The sequence below is a fragment of the Eublepharis macularius genome, chromosome 5, assembly GCF_028583425.1.
Source record: "Eublepharis macularius isolate TG4126 chromosome 5, MPM_Emac_v1.0, whole genome shotgun sequence".
In the NCBI taxonomy this organism is placed as follows: domain Eukaryota; kingdom Metazoa; phylum Chordata; class Lepidosauria; order Squamata; family Eublepharidae; genus Eublepharis; species Eublepharis macularius.
This window is the reverse complement of record NC_072794.1, coordinates 11,964,065-11,982,526: the sequence shown is the minus strand read 5'-3', so window position 1 is coordinate 11,982,526 and position 18,462 is coordinate 11,964,065. Positions and strand designations below refer to the sequence as shown.

Here is an 18,462-nt window from a genome sequence, read left to right as displayed (position 1 = left end):
AGAAAGGGGACTCTGTGGCATTATAACCTGTTGAGCTCCTCCCCTCCTCTGGTTCCACAACCAAAAATCTCCAGGTATTTCCCAACCCAGAGTTGGCAACCCTACCTCCTACCTCACAGCCAGTCCCTCTGGGGCTTGGCTCACAGCTCCTGGCTGCTGGTGAAAAGCCTGCAAAGACTCACTCCCATTGCGCACACACACACACGCCCAAATCCCACAGGTTGAGACCAGATTTATTCTTCCTAGGATTGCACAGGGCGTCTTTCTCATCCTTCAGCTCCCACCCACTGCTCTCTTTGCCCAGACTGCTGAAATTTAGCATCTCCCCACAGCCCATCTTTGTCCCAGAGGGCACTGGCTAGCTCTGCTTGTAGCACAGTGGTTAAGTGGTTGGGATGCAAATCAGCACTCTGCTGGTTCAAATCCCACTACTGCCATGAGCTCAGTAGGTGGTCTTGGGTCAGCCACTCCTCTCAGCCCAACTCCCTAGCTATATTGTGGGGATAATAACATTGACCTTGTTCACTGCTCTGAGTGGGGCACTGATCTGTCTAGAAGTGCAGTTATCATCATCATCATCATCAGCTCCTGGGCTTGGATGTTCGCAGTCTTCTTCAAAGTGTGTTGGAACTTGGCTTGCTTAGCCCCAGAAATTTGATGGAGACTGGGCTGTTTTCTGCATGCTCCTGCTGGACTGGCCTTGGGTTCAAATTCTGCGTCAGCAAGAGAGCTTGCCTGACCTTATTTATTTATTAGATTTATAGTCTGCTTTCCCCACAATACAGGCTCAGAGCGGATCACAACCTAATTAAAACACAATACAATATACAATATACAATAAATAATATATAGCTAAAAGCAATTTAAAACTGGCAGCAAAATTAAACAGACAGCGGATTTCACAGTCCTGCAAGATCACTGCAACTTGGGGTACAGGGTTAGGTTGAATATTTTCTGAGCGCTCTCCACCACCATTTCTATAAATATGTGAGGTTTTTTTTTTAAAAGACTGTGCTTTTCACAGAAGGGGAGAAATTCTCTGCACGTGCTGAAAAATACATTTTCCTGACTTTGTTTTAAAGCTGCTTCCTGTCTGAGACGAGAAGCACTACTGGCTCAGAAGCGTATCTGCTCTTGGACTCTTTAAAAAAAGAACTTCACCTATCTCAGGGAAAGATTGGTTCAGAGGGATTCAGAGTTTGAGTTACCTTGGCCTTAGTTTTTGCTTCTTTAAAACACACAGGACCCTGTCTAAAGAGTTTTCTTTTGTGGCTGATTTTTATGATTTTTATCACCCTCATTCCAAGGAATATAGGGCAATGTTCAAAAATCCCCCTCTAGTTCACCCTCACAACAACTCTGCGAGGTAGCTTGGGACCAGGGCTTTTTTTCCAGCTGGAATGAAGTGGAATAGAGTTCCGGCACCTCTGGAGAAACGTAGAGGGCAATCTAAACTCCCCTCTGTCTGGAGATCAGGGGGCGGGGCCACCGGCCATGTGACCATTTTCGCTGAGGGCAATTTAAACTTTAAAAAACTCCCCCCTTGTTCCATCTGACCCAGGATGACTTCATTGTGCGGTCCTGGGACCATGCGCGCACTTTGCACATGCACATGTGGTACCAGGGGCAGGAGTTGCCCCTGGTACCATACCTCCTGCCAGGAGTTGCCCCCTGTGCTGGCAACCCACTGAGTTCCACCACCTCTTTTCCCAGAAAAAAAACCCTGCTTAGGGCAAAAGAGAACCACTAGCTTCATAGGCTATAGCAGAGTCAGGATTTGATCCCAGGACTTTCTGGTCCTATGCTGACCCTATAAGAACCTCAGAAAAGTTGGTCTCCCTTTGAGGTTCCATGAACCCCCAAAGGAGATTTGCTCAGAGGCCTGTCCTGCACTGTGAACCTATGAAACGGCTCCAGTTTCCTCGGCGCTCACAAACTCTTCTCCCCAAGTCAGAGCCATGGACCTAAGCCGGACCTTCTGCTTCCTGACAAGACAGCACACCGTACCTTAGCTAGGGTTGCCAACCTCCAGGTTGTGGCTGGAGATCTTCCAGAATCACAACCGATCTCCAGGCAACAGAGATTAGTTCCTCTGGATAACATGGTGACTTTGGAATAGGGTTGCCAGCTCCAGGGTGGGAAATTCCTGGAGATGTTGGGGTGGAGTCTGGAGAGGTGGGGTTTGGGGGAGGAGGGGGGCCTCAACAGGGCATACTGTCATAGAGTCCACCCTTCAATGTAGCCATTTTCTCCAGGAAAATTGATCTCTGTGGCCTGGAGATCAGCGATAATCTATTTTATGTTATTTATTTACATTATTTATAGTCCTCCTTTTTTCGCTGAGACTCAAGGCAGATTGCACGGCCAATTTCAGGACATTTCAATAAACCATGTAATAAGGTCTATAAATTCCCACCCTCTGGGGTTTCTGCAAACTATGCAAAACCAAATTAATCAGGAGGGCTTTCTACCCAGATTATAGGGCTCTGTCATAAGAAATAACTCACAGAGATGCTTTGATAGACACAGGGGCTATATGCTATGCTATTGGGTAATGTTTGCTGATGCAGATACGTGCCACTAGGGAGTTTCTGTGTTGCTTAAGACGCCATATAAATTAGTTATGTGTTGTTTCAGAAGATTCCATTCTCTGTCTTGGCTTTCTGCTCGTTTTCAAATATCCTGCTACCATACCTATTGTATCTGTTCACTAAATATCCCGTTGTTCATTACTGTAGTTGGCCAGTGCGAGTGCTAGCTGTTGATTATATTGTATCTCACTTGCACTGTGTAACACCTCAGATCGCAGTGAGAAATAATAATGATAATAAATGCAAAGTTGCAAGGATTTAAAACCAGCAGAAATCTAATACTGGGTGGAAGGAGAAAAGAGCAAGAGTACAGTAGCACCTATAAAACTAACAAAATTTGTGGTAGGATATGAGCTTTCGTGAGTCACAGCTCACTTTTTCAGATGCCATTGCAGAATCACGATAGGGTGAGAGAAATGCTGAAATGGAGCATAACCAATTCAAAGACATGTTCTCGGAGATTGCCAGCTCCCACCCGGAGGTTGGCAACCCTACTTGAGAATGTGGACTCGATCCACATTCCCAAGTAGGGTTGCCAACCTCCAGGTGGTAGCTGGCAATCTTCCGGAAATACAACTGATCTCCTCCAATCAACACTGATCAGTTCCCCAGGAGAAAATGGCTAATTTGGGATGTGGCATTATACCTTGCTGAGGTCCCTCCCTTGCCCAAATGCTGCCCTTCCCAAGCTCCATCCCCAAATCTCCAGGGATTTCCCAGCCCAGAGCTGGCAACCCTACAGGGTTGCTCAGGCGGAAGCCATGCGCACCATCCATCAGCGTGGGTTTCCAGCTCCCCTAACCTTATGGCATAAGGTTCCTTCCCAGGCCCCACCCCCAAATCTCCAGGAATTTCCCGTGCTGGAGCTGGCAACGCCACAAGGTTGCTCAGGCGGAAGCCATGCGCGCCAGCCGCCGCGCCTGATGCTCGCCCGGGCGCGCGTCGCTGCCGCAGATGTTGCCGCCTTTGGCTGGAGGGGAAGGCGGCCGGCAATGGCGGCCGGCGGCCGGCAGGAGGTGCTCTTGCGGCGCTGGAAGAGCCGGAACCGGGGGAGGGGTGGGGGGGACACGCCAAGCCTATCACACACGCGCGCCCTCCCGCCCGGCCATAACAACCGAGCCTCCGCCGCCTCCGCGGGCACCGTTCATCCGCGCGGGGCACCAGGCGGACCGCGGAGGGGATGTGGAGGCGGCCGCCGCCGCCACCTTCTCCCGTCGCCGCCGCCGCCGCCGCCGCCGCCGGCAATCGCAGCGCCTGAAGCCGAGCGAGGCGCCCGAGCCGGCTGCCCCTCCTGCCTTCGCTCGCGCCCGGCGAGTCCGCCAGACGACGGGAGAGGAGCCCAGCGCAGCCGAGCCGAGCCTGGAAAATGGAGTGAGTAGCGCCGCCCGCGCCGCTCCGCGCCTCGCTCGCGCATCCCCGAGGCCGTGGCGGGCAGGGGCTTCGCGGGGCCGGCCCCGCTGCCCGGGCTCTCTGCGGGCAGCCGCCAAGGGCGCTCGGGGCCGAGGCTGGGAGGCGGCTGCGCCCGGCGTGGCGAGCCCGGGGCCGTCGCGTACCTGTTGTCGCCAGCCTCGCGGGGGGCGCGCTGCTGCCCGGGCTCCACCCAGCCGCCGGCGCTCGGGTCCCTCGCAGTGACTCAGGCAAATCTGCCTCTCCTTGGGCAGGGGCCTGAGGTGGCTGCTTCCCCCCAGCCCTGCAACCCCGTGCCCAGCCTGCCTGCCTGCCAGGGGCTGCAAAGGTGGGGTGCCTTTGAACAGGGGGGGCAGCGCCTTTCCTCCTGGAGGGGCCCCCGAAGTCTCACTTCTCTCTGTGGTTAACCTCCCTTCCCCCAAAGGCCACTCTGGCCAAAACAAAATAGCCTGCGGTTAAATGCTGGACCTTCTGGGAGGAGTTTGCTTAAATTGGCGTAGAATGAGGGACCCGTTTAAAGAAGGAACCCCCCCCCCAGCCCCACAGATACCTGTGCTGTGTCCCCCCCTCCCCATGTTGGTATTTCAGTTCCTGTGCAAAGCGGGTGACCCTCCGCTCAGATTTCTTCCAGCTGGTGATGTTTTCCTATTATAGCTGAGTCTTTCCAACCAGGCAAACAGGCCGGTAAAGTTGGAAGACCTGCTCAAAGCAGCCCTCCGTCTAGGCTGAAACCTTGCCTGGAGTGTGTGCAAAAGCAACTGGGCGAGGGGTGGGGGGCATACGGAATGCTAACATCAGGCTTGACATTTGGTTGCCAACCCCTCCCCCCTCCGCTACCAAGAGGGGACAAGGATTTTGCTTTCTCCAGCAACCTCCACTAGGAATTGCTGGCGCCGGGAGAGCCTCCCAGGAGGGCTACCTAGCCGAGCTGTCAGTACATGCCAGCTAGCAGGATTTAATTTCAGCCAGGATTTTCTTTCCAGCCGCTGCAGTGATTGCATGTTTTGCCATTCCATGCCTCTTCTGCCAGAAGAATGTTTGTGAACATTCTGTGACCCCCCGTCCCCACGCCCAGCAGTCAATTGTGTTTGGTTGGTGGTTTTAATTTCCTCTGCTCTAGTAAACACAAAATACATTTCCGTCGATGCGTACGCCTGGTGGCTGTGGCCTGGGGGTTAGAGGTACGTTCAAGTCTCGCCGCCTCTGTGCATTAGTTTAGTGGCCACGAGTGCCGTGCGGCTGGCCGCTCCAGCTCTCAGCAGACAAGAGCCAAAGGGCACATCTGGAAAAAAAAGTTCATTTGGAATTGTAAAAGAGAAGAGACTGAGCATGCATTTCATTCTCACTTGCGTTCCATTCACACGCAGCGTGCACATTTGCCTACGATTATTACCCTTCTGATACCACCCAAAGTCTACCTGCCATGGGCTCTGATGGCGGATCTTTTACAGCCAGTAGCTGTCACAAACAGAGGTCTGGCTCCAGCTGAGGGTATGAATTTGGGGCAACTCTATCTGATTTGTGGGGCGACACTGCTATTTCCCCCGTGAATGCTTTGAGCCCTCTGCTAGAATACATTTGTTTCTCTGCAGTCCCTGTTGTAAATACCATTAAAAGATGACTCCCACCCATTTTTACCCATTGATAAACAGGCAGTGCACCTAAGTCTGGTCAGGGCTCTAGAGATCCCTTTTTAGTGAGACAGGATGCCAAATTGAGATTGGAATATTCCTGGAGATTTGGGGATGTGGCCTGGGGAACGCAGGGTTTAGAGATGGGGTATAATGCCATAAAGTCCACCCTCCAAAGCTGCCGTTTCCTCCAGGAGAACTAATCTCTGTAGTGCGGAGATCAGTTGTAATTCCAGGAGATCTCCAGGCCCTGCCGGAAGGTTGGCAACTCTAACTGTGTTTAGCTTTGAAGACTAACCTCAGTGGGAAGTGAGAGGTCTCTGCCCCAAGGAATATGCTGCCTACATTTGAAAGGAAGGGCCAGAGAATCCACTGCTAGGCATGTTTCCCTCCTCTCCGTTTGGGCATTTATAGCCCACATTCCAGAGATGCTACCTGGAAAAATGAGCCTGATGTCTTTGCGAGCAGATGCAGCATTTGGATTGGCAGCCGTCAAAAGCCTCCAATGAGGGTCCCTCCAAAGGCCGGACTGCATCCTGAGCTGTCCTTTCTCGGTCCCTTTCCCAGCAGCGGCCACAAAACGAAGATGGTCCTTAACTTTGGTTAGACCGCAGCCAAGGACTTGTTTGGTGCCCTTTCCCCAGAAAGCAACACCCATTTCATGGAGAAATGAGCTGTCTGGAATCCAGTTGCCAAAGGCGCCTCTGCTTTTCCTAGGGCAGAGGTTCCCAAAACAGCGAGAGGGGAGCACACATGCAAAAAGGGTCCGAACGTCGTTTCTCCAGGCCCCGTGGCAAAGTTGTGAAAACATCCTTTCTGGATTGTTCTCCTGGGCCAGGAAAGAAAAGGCCCTGTTTTATTTCTGAAATGCAATCAACGGGGCATGGCATGGCCTTGCAGCCTGTGGACAACTGGGCTGTGGGCAAGTCTCGCCATCTCCCTCCCACCCAAGCTGCGTCCCTTGGGGTAGCTCCCAGCTGACCGTGTGTGCCAGAGTAAAAGCCAGTCACTACCATAGTTTCACCCAAGCAGGACTTCAGCCCAGGACTTGTTAGTGTTAGGATTCAGTCTAAGCATGGAAAGTAACCATGAGATGAATAGCGTGATCAAAGGAGGAGGCTTTTCAAATCTCAGATTATTTGCAAGTAGATTAAGATGAATTTTGCTAAAAATGAGCTGCAAAAATAGCTCTGAACTATGGGCTCAAGTCTTTTTGAGGTTATGTGGCTGCCAATTGAAACCACCAAAGGAGCTTTACTGAAATTGAATACTTTCCTAACATCACATTAAGGTGAACTTTGCAAAACCTGAGCTGTAAAGCGGCGCGGTCCTGCGACTAAGTGAAAACATAGCCCCTTTTTTCCAGGCTTATTTAGCTGCCAGATAAAATAATCTGAGCAGCTTGATCAAAGCATGGCTTCCAAACCCTCCGTTGTAATTTAATTAGAATGAGCTTTGCAAAACCCAAGCTGTAAGAGGTCTCAGGACTAAGTAGACCTCACAAGACCTTTGCCCCTGGTAACACTTCCCTTGAATCAGAGTTAAGTTCATTTTCATGGCCAATGCTCAGTGCAAGGCCATGAAGAGGAGTAATAAAAAAGTAGGTGCCTCTGAGCATGTACAGAACAATCTTTTAAACCACTACCAGAGAGCTGGGGCAAGGGATTTGAGAATGCATCCATCGGAAGCACAGTGAAGAGTCACGACAGTCATGACTGGAGATAATGCAACCTTCCCCGTCTTTGCTAAGCTCCTTAAAAACAGGCAGGAAGAGGCAGAGGCCTGCTTTGTGGCTCTAAGCATGTACAGAGTACCTTTCCCACATTGTTGAGTAACTGGGAGGATACTTTGTCTGCCCAGGCAGAACTGAGTCCCCGCTCGTGCAGTGGTGGCCAGAATTGTATACAGCAGCTCAGGTTTAGCAAAGTTCAGGTTTAGTCGTTTTATAGGCAGAGAGGTTTTACAAAAGATCCTTCAAACACACACACGTATTTATGTATTATCTTTCAGATCCTGATGGGCTAACACAAGCATGCAGATATTACTGTGGACTAGTAACTTGGCTAGACTTTCAAAGCAAGGGTTTGCATCTACTATACTAAGCCAGAGATCAAGTGGGGCCCTGCCTGGGCTCCCTTGCCCCTGTCCAAAATTGCTATCGACTCCATTCAGATTCAGCTGTGTAGGGGAGGGGTCACAGCCAGCCTAAATTTTGCACTTTGCCTCTTTCATGACGTTTGCAACTGATTTGCATCTATTCCCCCTCCCCTCACCACCTATATATCTCTGGCTGGTTTCTTCATACCCTCCATGCATCTGATGAAGAGAGCTGTGGTTCTCGAAAGCTTATGCTACCATAAAGTTGGCTAGTCTTAAAGGTCCTACTGAACTCTTGACTGTTTTGCGACTACAGACTAACACAGCTAACTCCTCTGGATCTATGACCATCGACTGCCTGTTATAAGATTTATGAAATGACTGCTATCCGGCCACCTCCCCTGTCATGGTCTCTTTTTCCAAAGCGGGGAGTTGGCTCGTGTGCAGAGGGAAAATATGAAGGGTTTCCACCCAGTTGTTTCTCCGCCCATCCCTGTGGGCAGTCCAGTCCTGTTCTAGGATAGCGTAAGACAAGAAGGATGTCAGTTGCATCAAGAGAGAATTGGGGGCTTCCAGACTAAAATCATAGGGTTGGAAGGTGCCTCCAGGGTCATCTAGTCCAACCTCAAGTTTTCTACTGAGTCAGCCCCTGGGGCCAACAGGCCCAGCCTTTCCTCCTGACTGGCAGCTGTTCTGCAGGCTCTTCAAATCTCAGAAGTTGGGGGAAGTTCTTCCCCAGCATCTGAGATCCTAAAACTGGAAATTGAATGGGGGTCCCTCTGCATGGTGAACAAGGGCCTGCCCTAGAATGTTGCTCCTATTTGTGCATGAAGTCTCTGTGATTGTGGACTGGCGCTCTGTAAATGCTCAGAAGAGCTCTCGTCAGTGGGGTTGCTCTGACGGCTCCGGTGCCTGCAGCAGCAAAATTCAACAGGGGAAGCTTTTCTCAGAGTAGAGATCAGCATTCATGCTTGCTCAGCAGGGCAGGGCCCAAGAGCTGGGCCAGGGAATAGCCATCAGCCGATGAGCTCCTTTCAGCTAGGTACCATTTGTGGAGGATGAGTCCATTAGTCTCCATGAGCCACAACGGCTTAATGGAGCCTCCTTGTCAAGAGGCAGTCTACCGCTGGGCTCCAGATCTGGGGAGCAAACAGCCAGAGGAGCCGGCTAGCTGCTGCTGTATGGTGTTGGTTTTGGAGAGATCTTGAAGGTGGATGGCTTCGTGTTTTCTTTGAGATGATTTTATTCCATCTTGCAAGCGTTTTAGTGTTAAGGCAGCGTACGGTTTTTAAAAACAATTTTTTAATAAGTAAAATCAGCTTCACACCTTGCTTGGATGGTTTCCCAGAGAGCATGGGGTCTGATTGGATCAAGGCGATGGAAAAAGATGAGACAAATTCATGTACACCCGTCAACATCCTTTAGCCATGAAAGCTGCAAGGAGTTTCCATAGGGCCAAGCTAGAAGCGACGAGTTACACTTGAACGACAAGTGGAACAGACTCACGTGTATTCCTCCCTGTTCACTTGTGCTCCACTTGCAAGTGGAACACAAGTGAACAGGGAGGAATACACGTGAGTCTGTTCACTTGCCGTTCAAGTGTAATTCGTCGCTTCTAGCTTGGCCTAGTCCGGAGAGGCAGTCTACCCTCTGAATACCAGCTACTGGGAAGTGGTATTATCAAGGGAGAACCATCCTCTTAATGACTTGCTTTTAAATGTTCAGGAAGTATTTCCCAGTGGAAACAGGATACCAGGCATTTCTTTAAATGTATCTACTGTAGCTATTAGCCATAATAGTTAATAAAAACCTCTGTGTTCAGAGGCCTTGGTCTGGCTCTAGCTGCTATAATCTCCTGGACAAAGAGGGGAGGAGGAGGCCGGATGCCTCCGTGCGTTGCTTGTGGCTTCTGGCTGACCCTCTGGTGGAAGACTGTGAGCAAGAGAAACTTTTGCCCTGATTCAGCAGCGCTCTTCTTACGCTTGCAAATAAAACCCTGTTTCATTTCTGATGTGATTAATAATAGTAATCCATGGTGATGATAATGCTAATAATAATGTGCCCTATTCTTTTTAGCAGCTTAGAGAGTGTACAGTGGCCTTCCCTCCTCTATTTTATCATTACAACAACCCTGTGAGGTAGGCAAATTTGTGAGCGATTTGGCCAGCAAGCTTCATAACAGAGGGTGGATTTGAATCTGGCTCTCCTATTTCTTGTCCAACTTGCTGACCATACTTGGTCTCCAATAATAATATAGTATTTAAGAGTAGTCTAAGCCCGAGAAATTGGGGAGGAGGTCCCTTTTACAACTAAATTCCAAACGTTTATTACTTCCGCAGAGCTGTTTAGGACGGTCGTCCTCATTCCATCCTATTTTTTTCGGAAACAATCCAGCAAAATAGGGCAGGCGGACGTATTGTATTGTGTCTGGATTCTAACCGATGCTGTTGGGCATTGGACTCATATAAACAATCTCCCTGTGCCATCAGCCACAGTGCCACACCCCATTCAAAAAATGGATATGCAGTAATAAAGAGGTCCTCTGCTTCTTCACCAAGCAACCACACCCTATCTAGTCTCTGTATGTAGGAGCAGGACTAAATTAAAATGTTAATTAAATAAGGCACACTCCCACACCTACAATCACAGCCCTCTAAAAATACAGCCCAAAGTTTTTCAGGAAAATGGCAGTGAAATTCCTCACTAACCCGGTGCGTCGGCTCACTTTCACACCTGACTAAAGCGCCTTTCGAACTCCGCCCTCCCCCATCCAAGAACAACCTCGCACTCATAACATCACCCTGAAGTTGCAAAACTCTCCTGGTGATTCTTCAACATTTTAGGTAGACGCTCTGTTTGACGGGATTCCTTTTTAAAATGAACCTATTGCTTTAAAATGTTTTCTTGCAGACACACAGCTTACTTTTGGCCATGCAGTAAAGATCCCAGCTACTGCCGAACCAACTTTCAAAAAATCTGCCCAGCCAATCAGATCTCCAGTAGCCAGTCAGAAGCTCTGCTGCTCAAAAGCCTCACCTGGCCCTGCCCCCTTTCTGTAAACGCTTGGTGGGCACCTTACTCGATATATACTTGATATGAACTGTACTTGATATAGACTGTGAGCTTTTCCCATGCTAATAGTGACAAGTAGGGCCCCAGTCCTTTCTAAATCTTTTAAGAAAGGGAAGAAGGATGACCTGGGAAACTACAGGCCAGTCAGTCTGGCTTCTGTTGCTGGGAAGATATTAGAACAGATTTTAAAGGGATCAATCTGTAAGCATCTGAAGGACCACTCAGTGATCTGGGGAAGTCAGCATGGTTTTGTCCCTAACAGATCTTGCCAGACCAACCTGGTTTCCTTCTTTGATCGAGTGACCAGCTTACTGGATCAGGGGAACTCTGTTGACGTGATTTATCTGGATTTCAGTAAAGCTTTTGATAAGGTCCCCCATGACATTCTGATGGGCAAACTGGAAGACTGTGGAATATAGGACAGTTCAGTGGATAGGGAACTGGTTAGAGGACCGCACCCAAGGAGTGGTGGTCAATGGCGTTTCATCAGATTGGAGGGAGGTGTCCAGTGGGGTGCCGCAGGGCTCGGTTTTGGGCCCGATACTTTTCAATATTTTTATCAATGATCTGGATGAAGGAGTGGAAGGGCTGCTCATTAAATTTGCTGATGATACCAAATTGGGAGGAGTAGCAAACACCCAAGAAGATAGAATTAAAATTCAACAAGACCTGAATACTCTGGAGAAGTGGGCAGCTGTGAATAGGATGCAATTCAACAAAGACAAGTGCACAGTATTACATCTGGGCCATAAAAATGGGAAGCACAAATACTGGATGGGGGATACACTTCTGGGCAGTAGTATATGTGAAAGGGATCTTGGGGTAAGAGAGGACTGTAAACTAAATATGAGCAGTCAGTGTGATGCGGTGGCAAAAAAGGCTAATTCAATCCTGGGTTGTATCAAAGGGGCCATAGCGTTGAAATTGCAGGAGGTCATAGCCCCTCTCTATACTGCCTTGGTCAGGCCGCACCTGGAGTACTGTGTGCAGTTCTGGAGGCTTCACTTCAAAAAGGATGTGGACAAAATCGAGAGGGTGCAGAGGAGAGCGACGAGGATGATCAGGGGTCTGGAGACTGAGCCCTACGAGGAAAGGCTGAGGGCCTTGGGAATGTTTAGTTTGGAGAAGACGAGATTGAGGGGGGACATGATTGCTCTCTTTAAATATTTGAAAGGCTGTCATTTGGAGGAGGGCAAGGAGCTGTTCCAGTTGGCAGCAGAGGGTAGGACCCGAAGCAATGGGCTTAAATTACATGCAGAAAGGTACCGGCTGGATATTAGGAAAAACTTTTTCACGGTCAGAGTAGCTCAAAGGTGGACTCAGCTGCCTAGGGAGGTGGTGAGCTCCCCTTCACTGGCAGTTTTCAAGAAGAGGCTGGATGAATACTTGTCAGAGATGCTTTAGGCTGATCCTGCACTGGGCAGGGGGTTGGTCTAGATAGTCTGTATGGCCCCTTCCAACTCTATGATTCTATGAAATTGTTATTCATGGTTCTCAACTCCATTTGGAAGAAAAGGCAACGAGTCAACCAAATTGTGCATGGCGTGGAGGAAGTGGAGAGAGTATGTTAGATCCAGCCACTCTACTCAGCCAAGCTGGAACCCTTTCTCCACCTCAGGGTTTGTTCCTCCAACTTAACCGGCTCGTTCTGGGAATTCAGGAACGACTTCCTCATGCAATGCATAATTAACTCATGGAATTCACTGCCACAGGATGCAGCGATGATCGCTAGCTTAGACTCTTTAAGAGGAGACTCGATGGCTATTAGCCACGAAGGCACCTCCCTGTGCAGAGGCAGTTTACCTCTGAAGACCAGGGGTGGAGGGGGAGCAATTACAGGGGTGCCTGTTGCCTTCTGCTTGTAGGCTTTCCAGGAGCATCTGGTTGAGAAAACAGGACGCTGGACTTGTTGCAGTACTGGCTGAAGCCTGCAAGCGTGAGGGCGACAGCGTCTTCATTAGTGATAGGCTGTTTCAGGGCTTTTTTTCCGGGAAAAGAGGTGGCGGAACTCAGTGGGTTGCCCTCGGAGAAAATGGTCACATGGCTGGTGGCCCCGCCCCCTGATCTCCAGACAGAGGGGAGTTGAGATTGCCTTCGGTGCTGCAGCGGCGCGGAGGGCAATCTCAACTCCTCTCTGTCTGGAGATCAGGGGGCGGGGCCACCAGCCATGTGACCATTTTCAAGAGGTTCCGGAACTCCGTTCCGCCACGTTCCTGCTGAAAAAAAAGCCCTGGGCTATTTCCACACATCTTACCTGCCTGCAGAACATTGCGCAAAAGACCCGGAAGACAACGTCGTCTTGTGCAAAATCGCGCCAGGAAGATGCTGTTATCTGGGAGTTTTGTGCAATTTCGCGCAAAACTCCCGGACAACAGCGTCTTCCTGGTGCAATTTTGTGTTGTCTTCCGGGGTCTTCTGACGTTGTCTTCCGAGTCTTTCGCGCGATGTTCCGCAGGCAGGTAAGACGTGTGGAAACGGCCATAGACTGCCTCTGAACATGGAGATTTCATTTAGCCGTCGTGACTGACAGCTGTGGATTGGCCCACACCGAATCCCCTTTTAAGGCCAGAGGCTGTGTCATGTGGAAGGGAGGCCTCTGCTGACTTGTGAAGGCTCCCTGCATCTCCACTGCCTGCATCTGTTCTGTGCCTCCCATTTTTCACGCGCCTCTTTTCGCTCTGAGGCTTCTGGCCAGAAAAGAGGGAGGCAGTCGCCTTCGTCTGGAGAAAGGAGCATTAAGAAGGAAGAAGAAGGAGAGAGAGAACGGGCATAAGCAGGCCAAGAGAAAATGGATGCCATGAATATTTGATGGAAGAGGCTGAGATGGGGGAGGGAATCTGTCTTGTGAAAGGCCTTTCGTCTCTTACCCCACCCAGCCGAGCATCTTCTTCTTCTACACATCTTCATGAATGGCAGACTCCGGAGCAGTAGCGGAATCTGCAGCTTCCGTTTCAGACTCCTTCCTGTAGGGGGGAGGACGCCTGACCCTTGGTGTCCTTGCACATGAGTAAAGCCCATTGACCTCAGTCAGGCTTCTTTCCCAACGAACATACTTAGGACTCCCTCACAGCTGCAAGAGGGAAATCAGACGCCTTGGAGGGACAAGTGTTGCAAATGAGTGATGCAGGTGATATCTTGCAAGGGCGGGGGGGGGGGTCCTAACACCTGACATCTTGCAAGACCTGCCTTGCTTATTCCAGATAGTCTCATTTTTGCACCAACCAACTGAAACACTGGCCGTTCGCGCACTCACTGAAGCGCTTTGCATCCCGCAGATACATGGATTCTTCCCGACCCCCAAGTAGGATTAAACTCTTCCTGTTCTTCTTCTTTGCTGAGGCTCCCAGATGAGAAGAAATAACAAGTCTTTTAACCTCAGATTCTCCAGAAGGAGCAGCCCAGACACACTTCACGGTAACTCCAGCAGTAAACCAGTTTGAAATAGCCCATGATGTGAATATTCCCTTATCAAAACTAGTTTCCTGCTGGAAGCCATTTCGGTGTCAGGCGGGAACAAGGCAATCGATTTAGCCCAGCACTCTGTTTCTAACAGTGGCCAGTCAGATGTTTCTGGGAGGCCCAAAGAACATGGATGTAGCCATAAACCCCTGCTGTTAATTCTCAGAAATAGAGGTTCTCTGCGCGTATGCCTGGAGACTCAGTTTTGCTATCACAAGGACATCTGAGAATCCAGGTGGATCAGACCGAAGCTTGGGAGCCCTGTAAGCAGAGGGTAGGAGTCAGCCGCTGTTCCTTGTTATTTACTCCCAGAATCTACTATTAAGTGGTAGACTGTCTCAGAACATGGAGGCTCTCAAGTTGAGCTGTGGGGAATAAACCAGAAAGACTGGATGCTTTTTAAAAGCAGTCCATCAAGGTCTTGCTCGGTTGTCTTTTCCTAAAGTAACACAGTGCAGGCCCGCTTCTGTCTGCTAATGGGAGGGGGCCAGTTTTGCTCTGGGAATTAGGAAGAAATGGAAAGAGTCACAAGGACGGCTGCACGGGGGATGATATCAGGGGAGAGCTGACGAAAAGCAAACAGCGCCGTTCCAAGTCAGGGGTGTGGAAAGGAAGGTCGCTTGGCCTTTCTCTCAGTCATGGAAATGAAAACGCCCCACATCAGCACTCGGGAAAATATTTCGCAAGTCAGCTAAGCAGTGGAAGAGGCGTTCAGGAGAGGATGCCGGGCTACACCCAGGCACTGCAGAGATACGATGCTGCCCATTAATGTGTCACTGGGATGGAGGCAGGTTATGCCTGCTTTCCAAAGGGCAAAGGTGTACTTCACACATGCCCAGAGGAAATGATTTTTTAAAATTTTCGGCAGGGAAAAATTCTCAAATCTGCTTGCCAAATTTAAATATTTCTCTCACTTTTACATTTTTCAGTGTTCCCAGTAATCAATGAACTCTGCATACAGCCCCCCCCCACACACACACACAAAAGCAGGGCTTTTTTCAGCAGGAACGTGGCGGAACGGAGTTCCGGAACCTCTTGAAAATGGTCACATGGCTGGTGGCCCCGCCCCCTGATCTCCAGACAGAGGGGAGTTTAGATTGCCCTCCGCGCTGCTCCAGCTGCGCGGAGGGCAATCTCAACTCCCCTCTGTCTGGAGATCAGGGGGCGGGGCCACCAGCCATATGACCATTTTCTCTGAGGGCAACCCACGGAGTTCCACCACCTCTTTTCTCTCTCTCTCTCTCTCTCTCTCTCTCACACACACACACACACACACACACACACACACGCTCAAATGGTTTTAGTGCACTGGCAACTGTTCACCTTTCTCATTTCCCTTTCAAGAAAGCATCTCAAAGTAGCCCTTCAATCCCGTGTAGATCTTTGCCTGCTGTTCCCTTCACATACTGGGCATTCTTGCATCTAACCTACCCCTCCAATACACCTTAACTTAAAGATTTAATTTTCTTTCAAAGGGCAATATTTGGTTCCATACTGAGCCATATTTGGCCATTGGTTGCCAACTCCTGAGATAGACTGTTCCTGAATCTGGAGGTTCCATTCAGCTAAACTGAAATGTGCCAGGATCCAGTGGTTTTTGGTCTCCCCTCCAGTCCTGGGACCAGGGTGTACAACCAGTTGCTGCCCTGAGCCCAATCTCCAGTGTGACTTCAGCGTGTATCATCGTGCCATCAAGTTGTAGCTGACTTAAGACAACCCTGTAGGGTTTTTAAGGCAAGAGACTAACAGATGTGGTTTGCCATTGCCTGCCTCTGTGTAGTGACCCTGGACTTCCTTGGTGGTCTCCCATCCAAGTACTAACCAGGGCCAACCCTACATAGCTTCCAAGATCTGACAAGATTGGGCTAGCCTGGGCCATCCAGATCAGGCTGTGACTTTAGTAGGGAAGAAAAAACTGTTCCCTCTTTCATTTTCTTGCTGCGGTTTTGGTGCTCCACTTTTCGCAGTGGCTCTGGGAGTTGCATTTGCATTGCGCATGCATGGATTGTGCTGTTTTGATGTGGTGTTAGGCATGCTGATTTATTGATGTGCAAGCCACGTTAAAAGTAAAAACATTTTATGGGGGAGGGCGGGGAATAGATGTGACAAAACAGACAATGTCACCAAGATAAAGGTTTGCTTAGATTCGTGCTAGGGAGAAGCAAAGGGGAAGTGGGAATTTGGCAGTGGGGGGGGGGGATTCCTGTCATGCACCTCTCTTCTCCGCAGGCATCTCTTATCTCTTGCTCCTGCAACAGAGAGTCTGCCCAGTGCCAACGCACTCTCTCACATGCCCATTCACTGCTGGAGTGAATATCCTCCATTTCCGTCTTGCGCCTCTTTCTATCGCCACAGGCCCCACCCACTGCCTGGACCAAGATCTGGGCGCCCATTGCAATGCCTCCTCTCACCTGTGCAATGGCGGAGGCTGGCTGCCCAGTTCCATCCTGTCTAGGCAGAGAAGCCACTTAGTAGTAATTTATAATGCTTGAGGGACAGGAGGTGGGTGCCTGGGCTGACGTTGCCGTAGCAACAGAGATTAGCCAGGCAACAGGGATGCTCAGGGAATGATGGCAGAGATGAGGCCTAAGATGAATCTTGTCGTACAAATAAATATACCCAGAGGTACAGCGCAGGGGGGTGGGGTGGGGGTGGAGGGTGGCTGGGCTCAGCAGGCTCTTATGCGCCCACACCCTCTCACGCTCTCTTTCACACACACAGATGCTCTTTTCTCCTCGCCATATTCTGGTGGAGCTCTGGCTCATGCCGGTGACGCCATTCATCTTCAGCAAGGAGCCTCTCGAATTTTGCATCCCCCCCCTCCTTTTGATTTCCCATCTCTGCGGTGGGAATCGAAGTGGCACTTGTGCACTCTTTTCCGTTCACTCCTGCCGAAATTTCCCCCTTTTCAAATGAACACTTGCGGTCGATATTCTTTGTGCATTGATTACTCTCGAGCAGCACAAAAGAAGTGCCCAAAGGTGGAACAGAGCTGGAAAATCTGAAAGCTGAGAATGCGCATCTGAAAGCAAAACAGAGGGGCAAAGAGCACGTCTCTGGCCCTCAGAGAATAACCCTCCACTGGCAGAGGGCACGAGCGGCACCACTAGTAGGTCTGGGGATGGGGCTTTGGAACTGGCCCCATCCCCTTCAGCTAGGGAGCTTTTCTAGCAAATCCAACAGGCTTCCACGAAGGAACCCTTAGCTAGAAGGCCCTCTTTTGGAGGCTAATTCCAGCCTCCCCGTTCTAGGCCTAGGAAGGGCTCCGGAATAATACTGGACTTCAGGGGGTGGGGAGGGTGCTAGCCTTTTTAAAAAAAATAATCACACATGCACTCCTGGCCAGTGCAGTGATGTCACTGCTGGACATGATGACATCACACGACCACCCACTTCCAGGCCGCTGGGCTGGCTGGTCACTCCGAGCAGCCCGTACAGCTGCAGGAGCTCCAGGGATAGCTGGCCACTCTAGGCAGTGTTGTGCAGCCACACAAGGCTGCCTGGGTGCCCAGCTGGCTAGCCACCCTGGGCAGCCCCATGCAGCCACAGGAGCTCCTGAGATGGCTGGCCACTCCGGGGAGCCCAGCCAGGCTGGCCAGCTGACCACTTTCCTTTGCCACCAGCAGCCACAAGAGGCTGGACAGCTGGGCTGAGCAATTGGGGAAGGGCCAGGGGTCTGGTATTTTGGGAATGTTTTCCCTGGACATTCCCCCCAAATACCAGACTGTCCGGGTGAAAACCAAACATCTGGCAAACCTATCTACGACCCAGTGTAGCGCCCACTCCGTGCCATGCTCTTCTGCACATGAGCTAATTTCTCCCAAGTGGAGACATGAACCAAGGGCTCTTTAACCCCAGTGTGGTGGAGCCCTTCTGCCATGTGTGTTATTCAAAATGCAGGGAAATGTGCATAATAGACCAATCGCTGAGTTTTGGAAAAAATGGAAAGATTTCTTTGATTACTTGAGTTAAAACGCAGATAAATTAAGGTAACTTGATACAAAGATTAAAAGATAAAACACAGGAGAAATGATTAATTAAAAATTGTTGATACTAAAATCTGGGTATAAGCAACTAAGGAGAGGGAAAGAGCTCTTATATAATTCAGCTGTGCTGTTACATACTTTGAATGTATTTTTTATAAGTTTAATCTGACTTTAAATGTAGTGCCTCTATAAATTTTTATGCACTTTCTATTGTTATAT

General features: G+C 50.0%; 1 protein-coding gene across 2 annotated transcripts in view; it reads left to right on the top strand.

The window, feature by feature from the left end:
- The first annotated feature begins 3,881 nt into the window (after window positions 1-3,881).
- The window catches only part of PALM (paralemmin), a 56,336-nt gene continuing 41,755 nt past the window's right edge, over window positions 3,882-18,462 (top strand). For both annotated transcript variants that reach the window (XM_054980702.1, XM_054980701.1), the window contains exon 1: window positions 3,882-3,962. In XM_054980702.1, coding sequence (XP_054836677.1) covers window positions 3,958-3,962 — 5 coding nt within the window. In that variant the 5' untranslated portion in view covers window positions 3,882-3,957. The remainder of the gene's footprint in view (window positions 3,963-18,462) is intronic.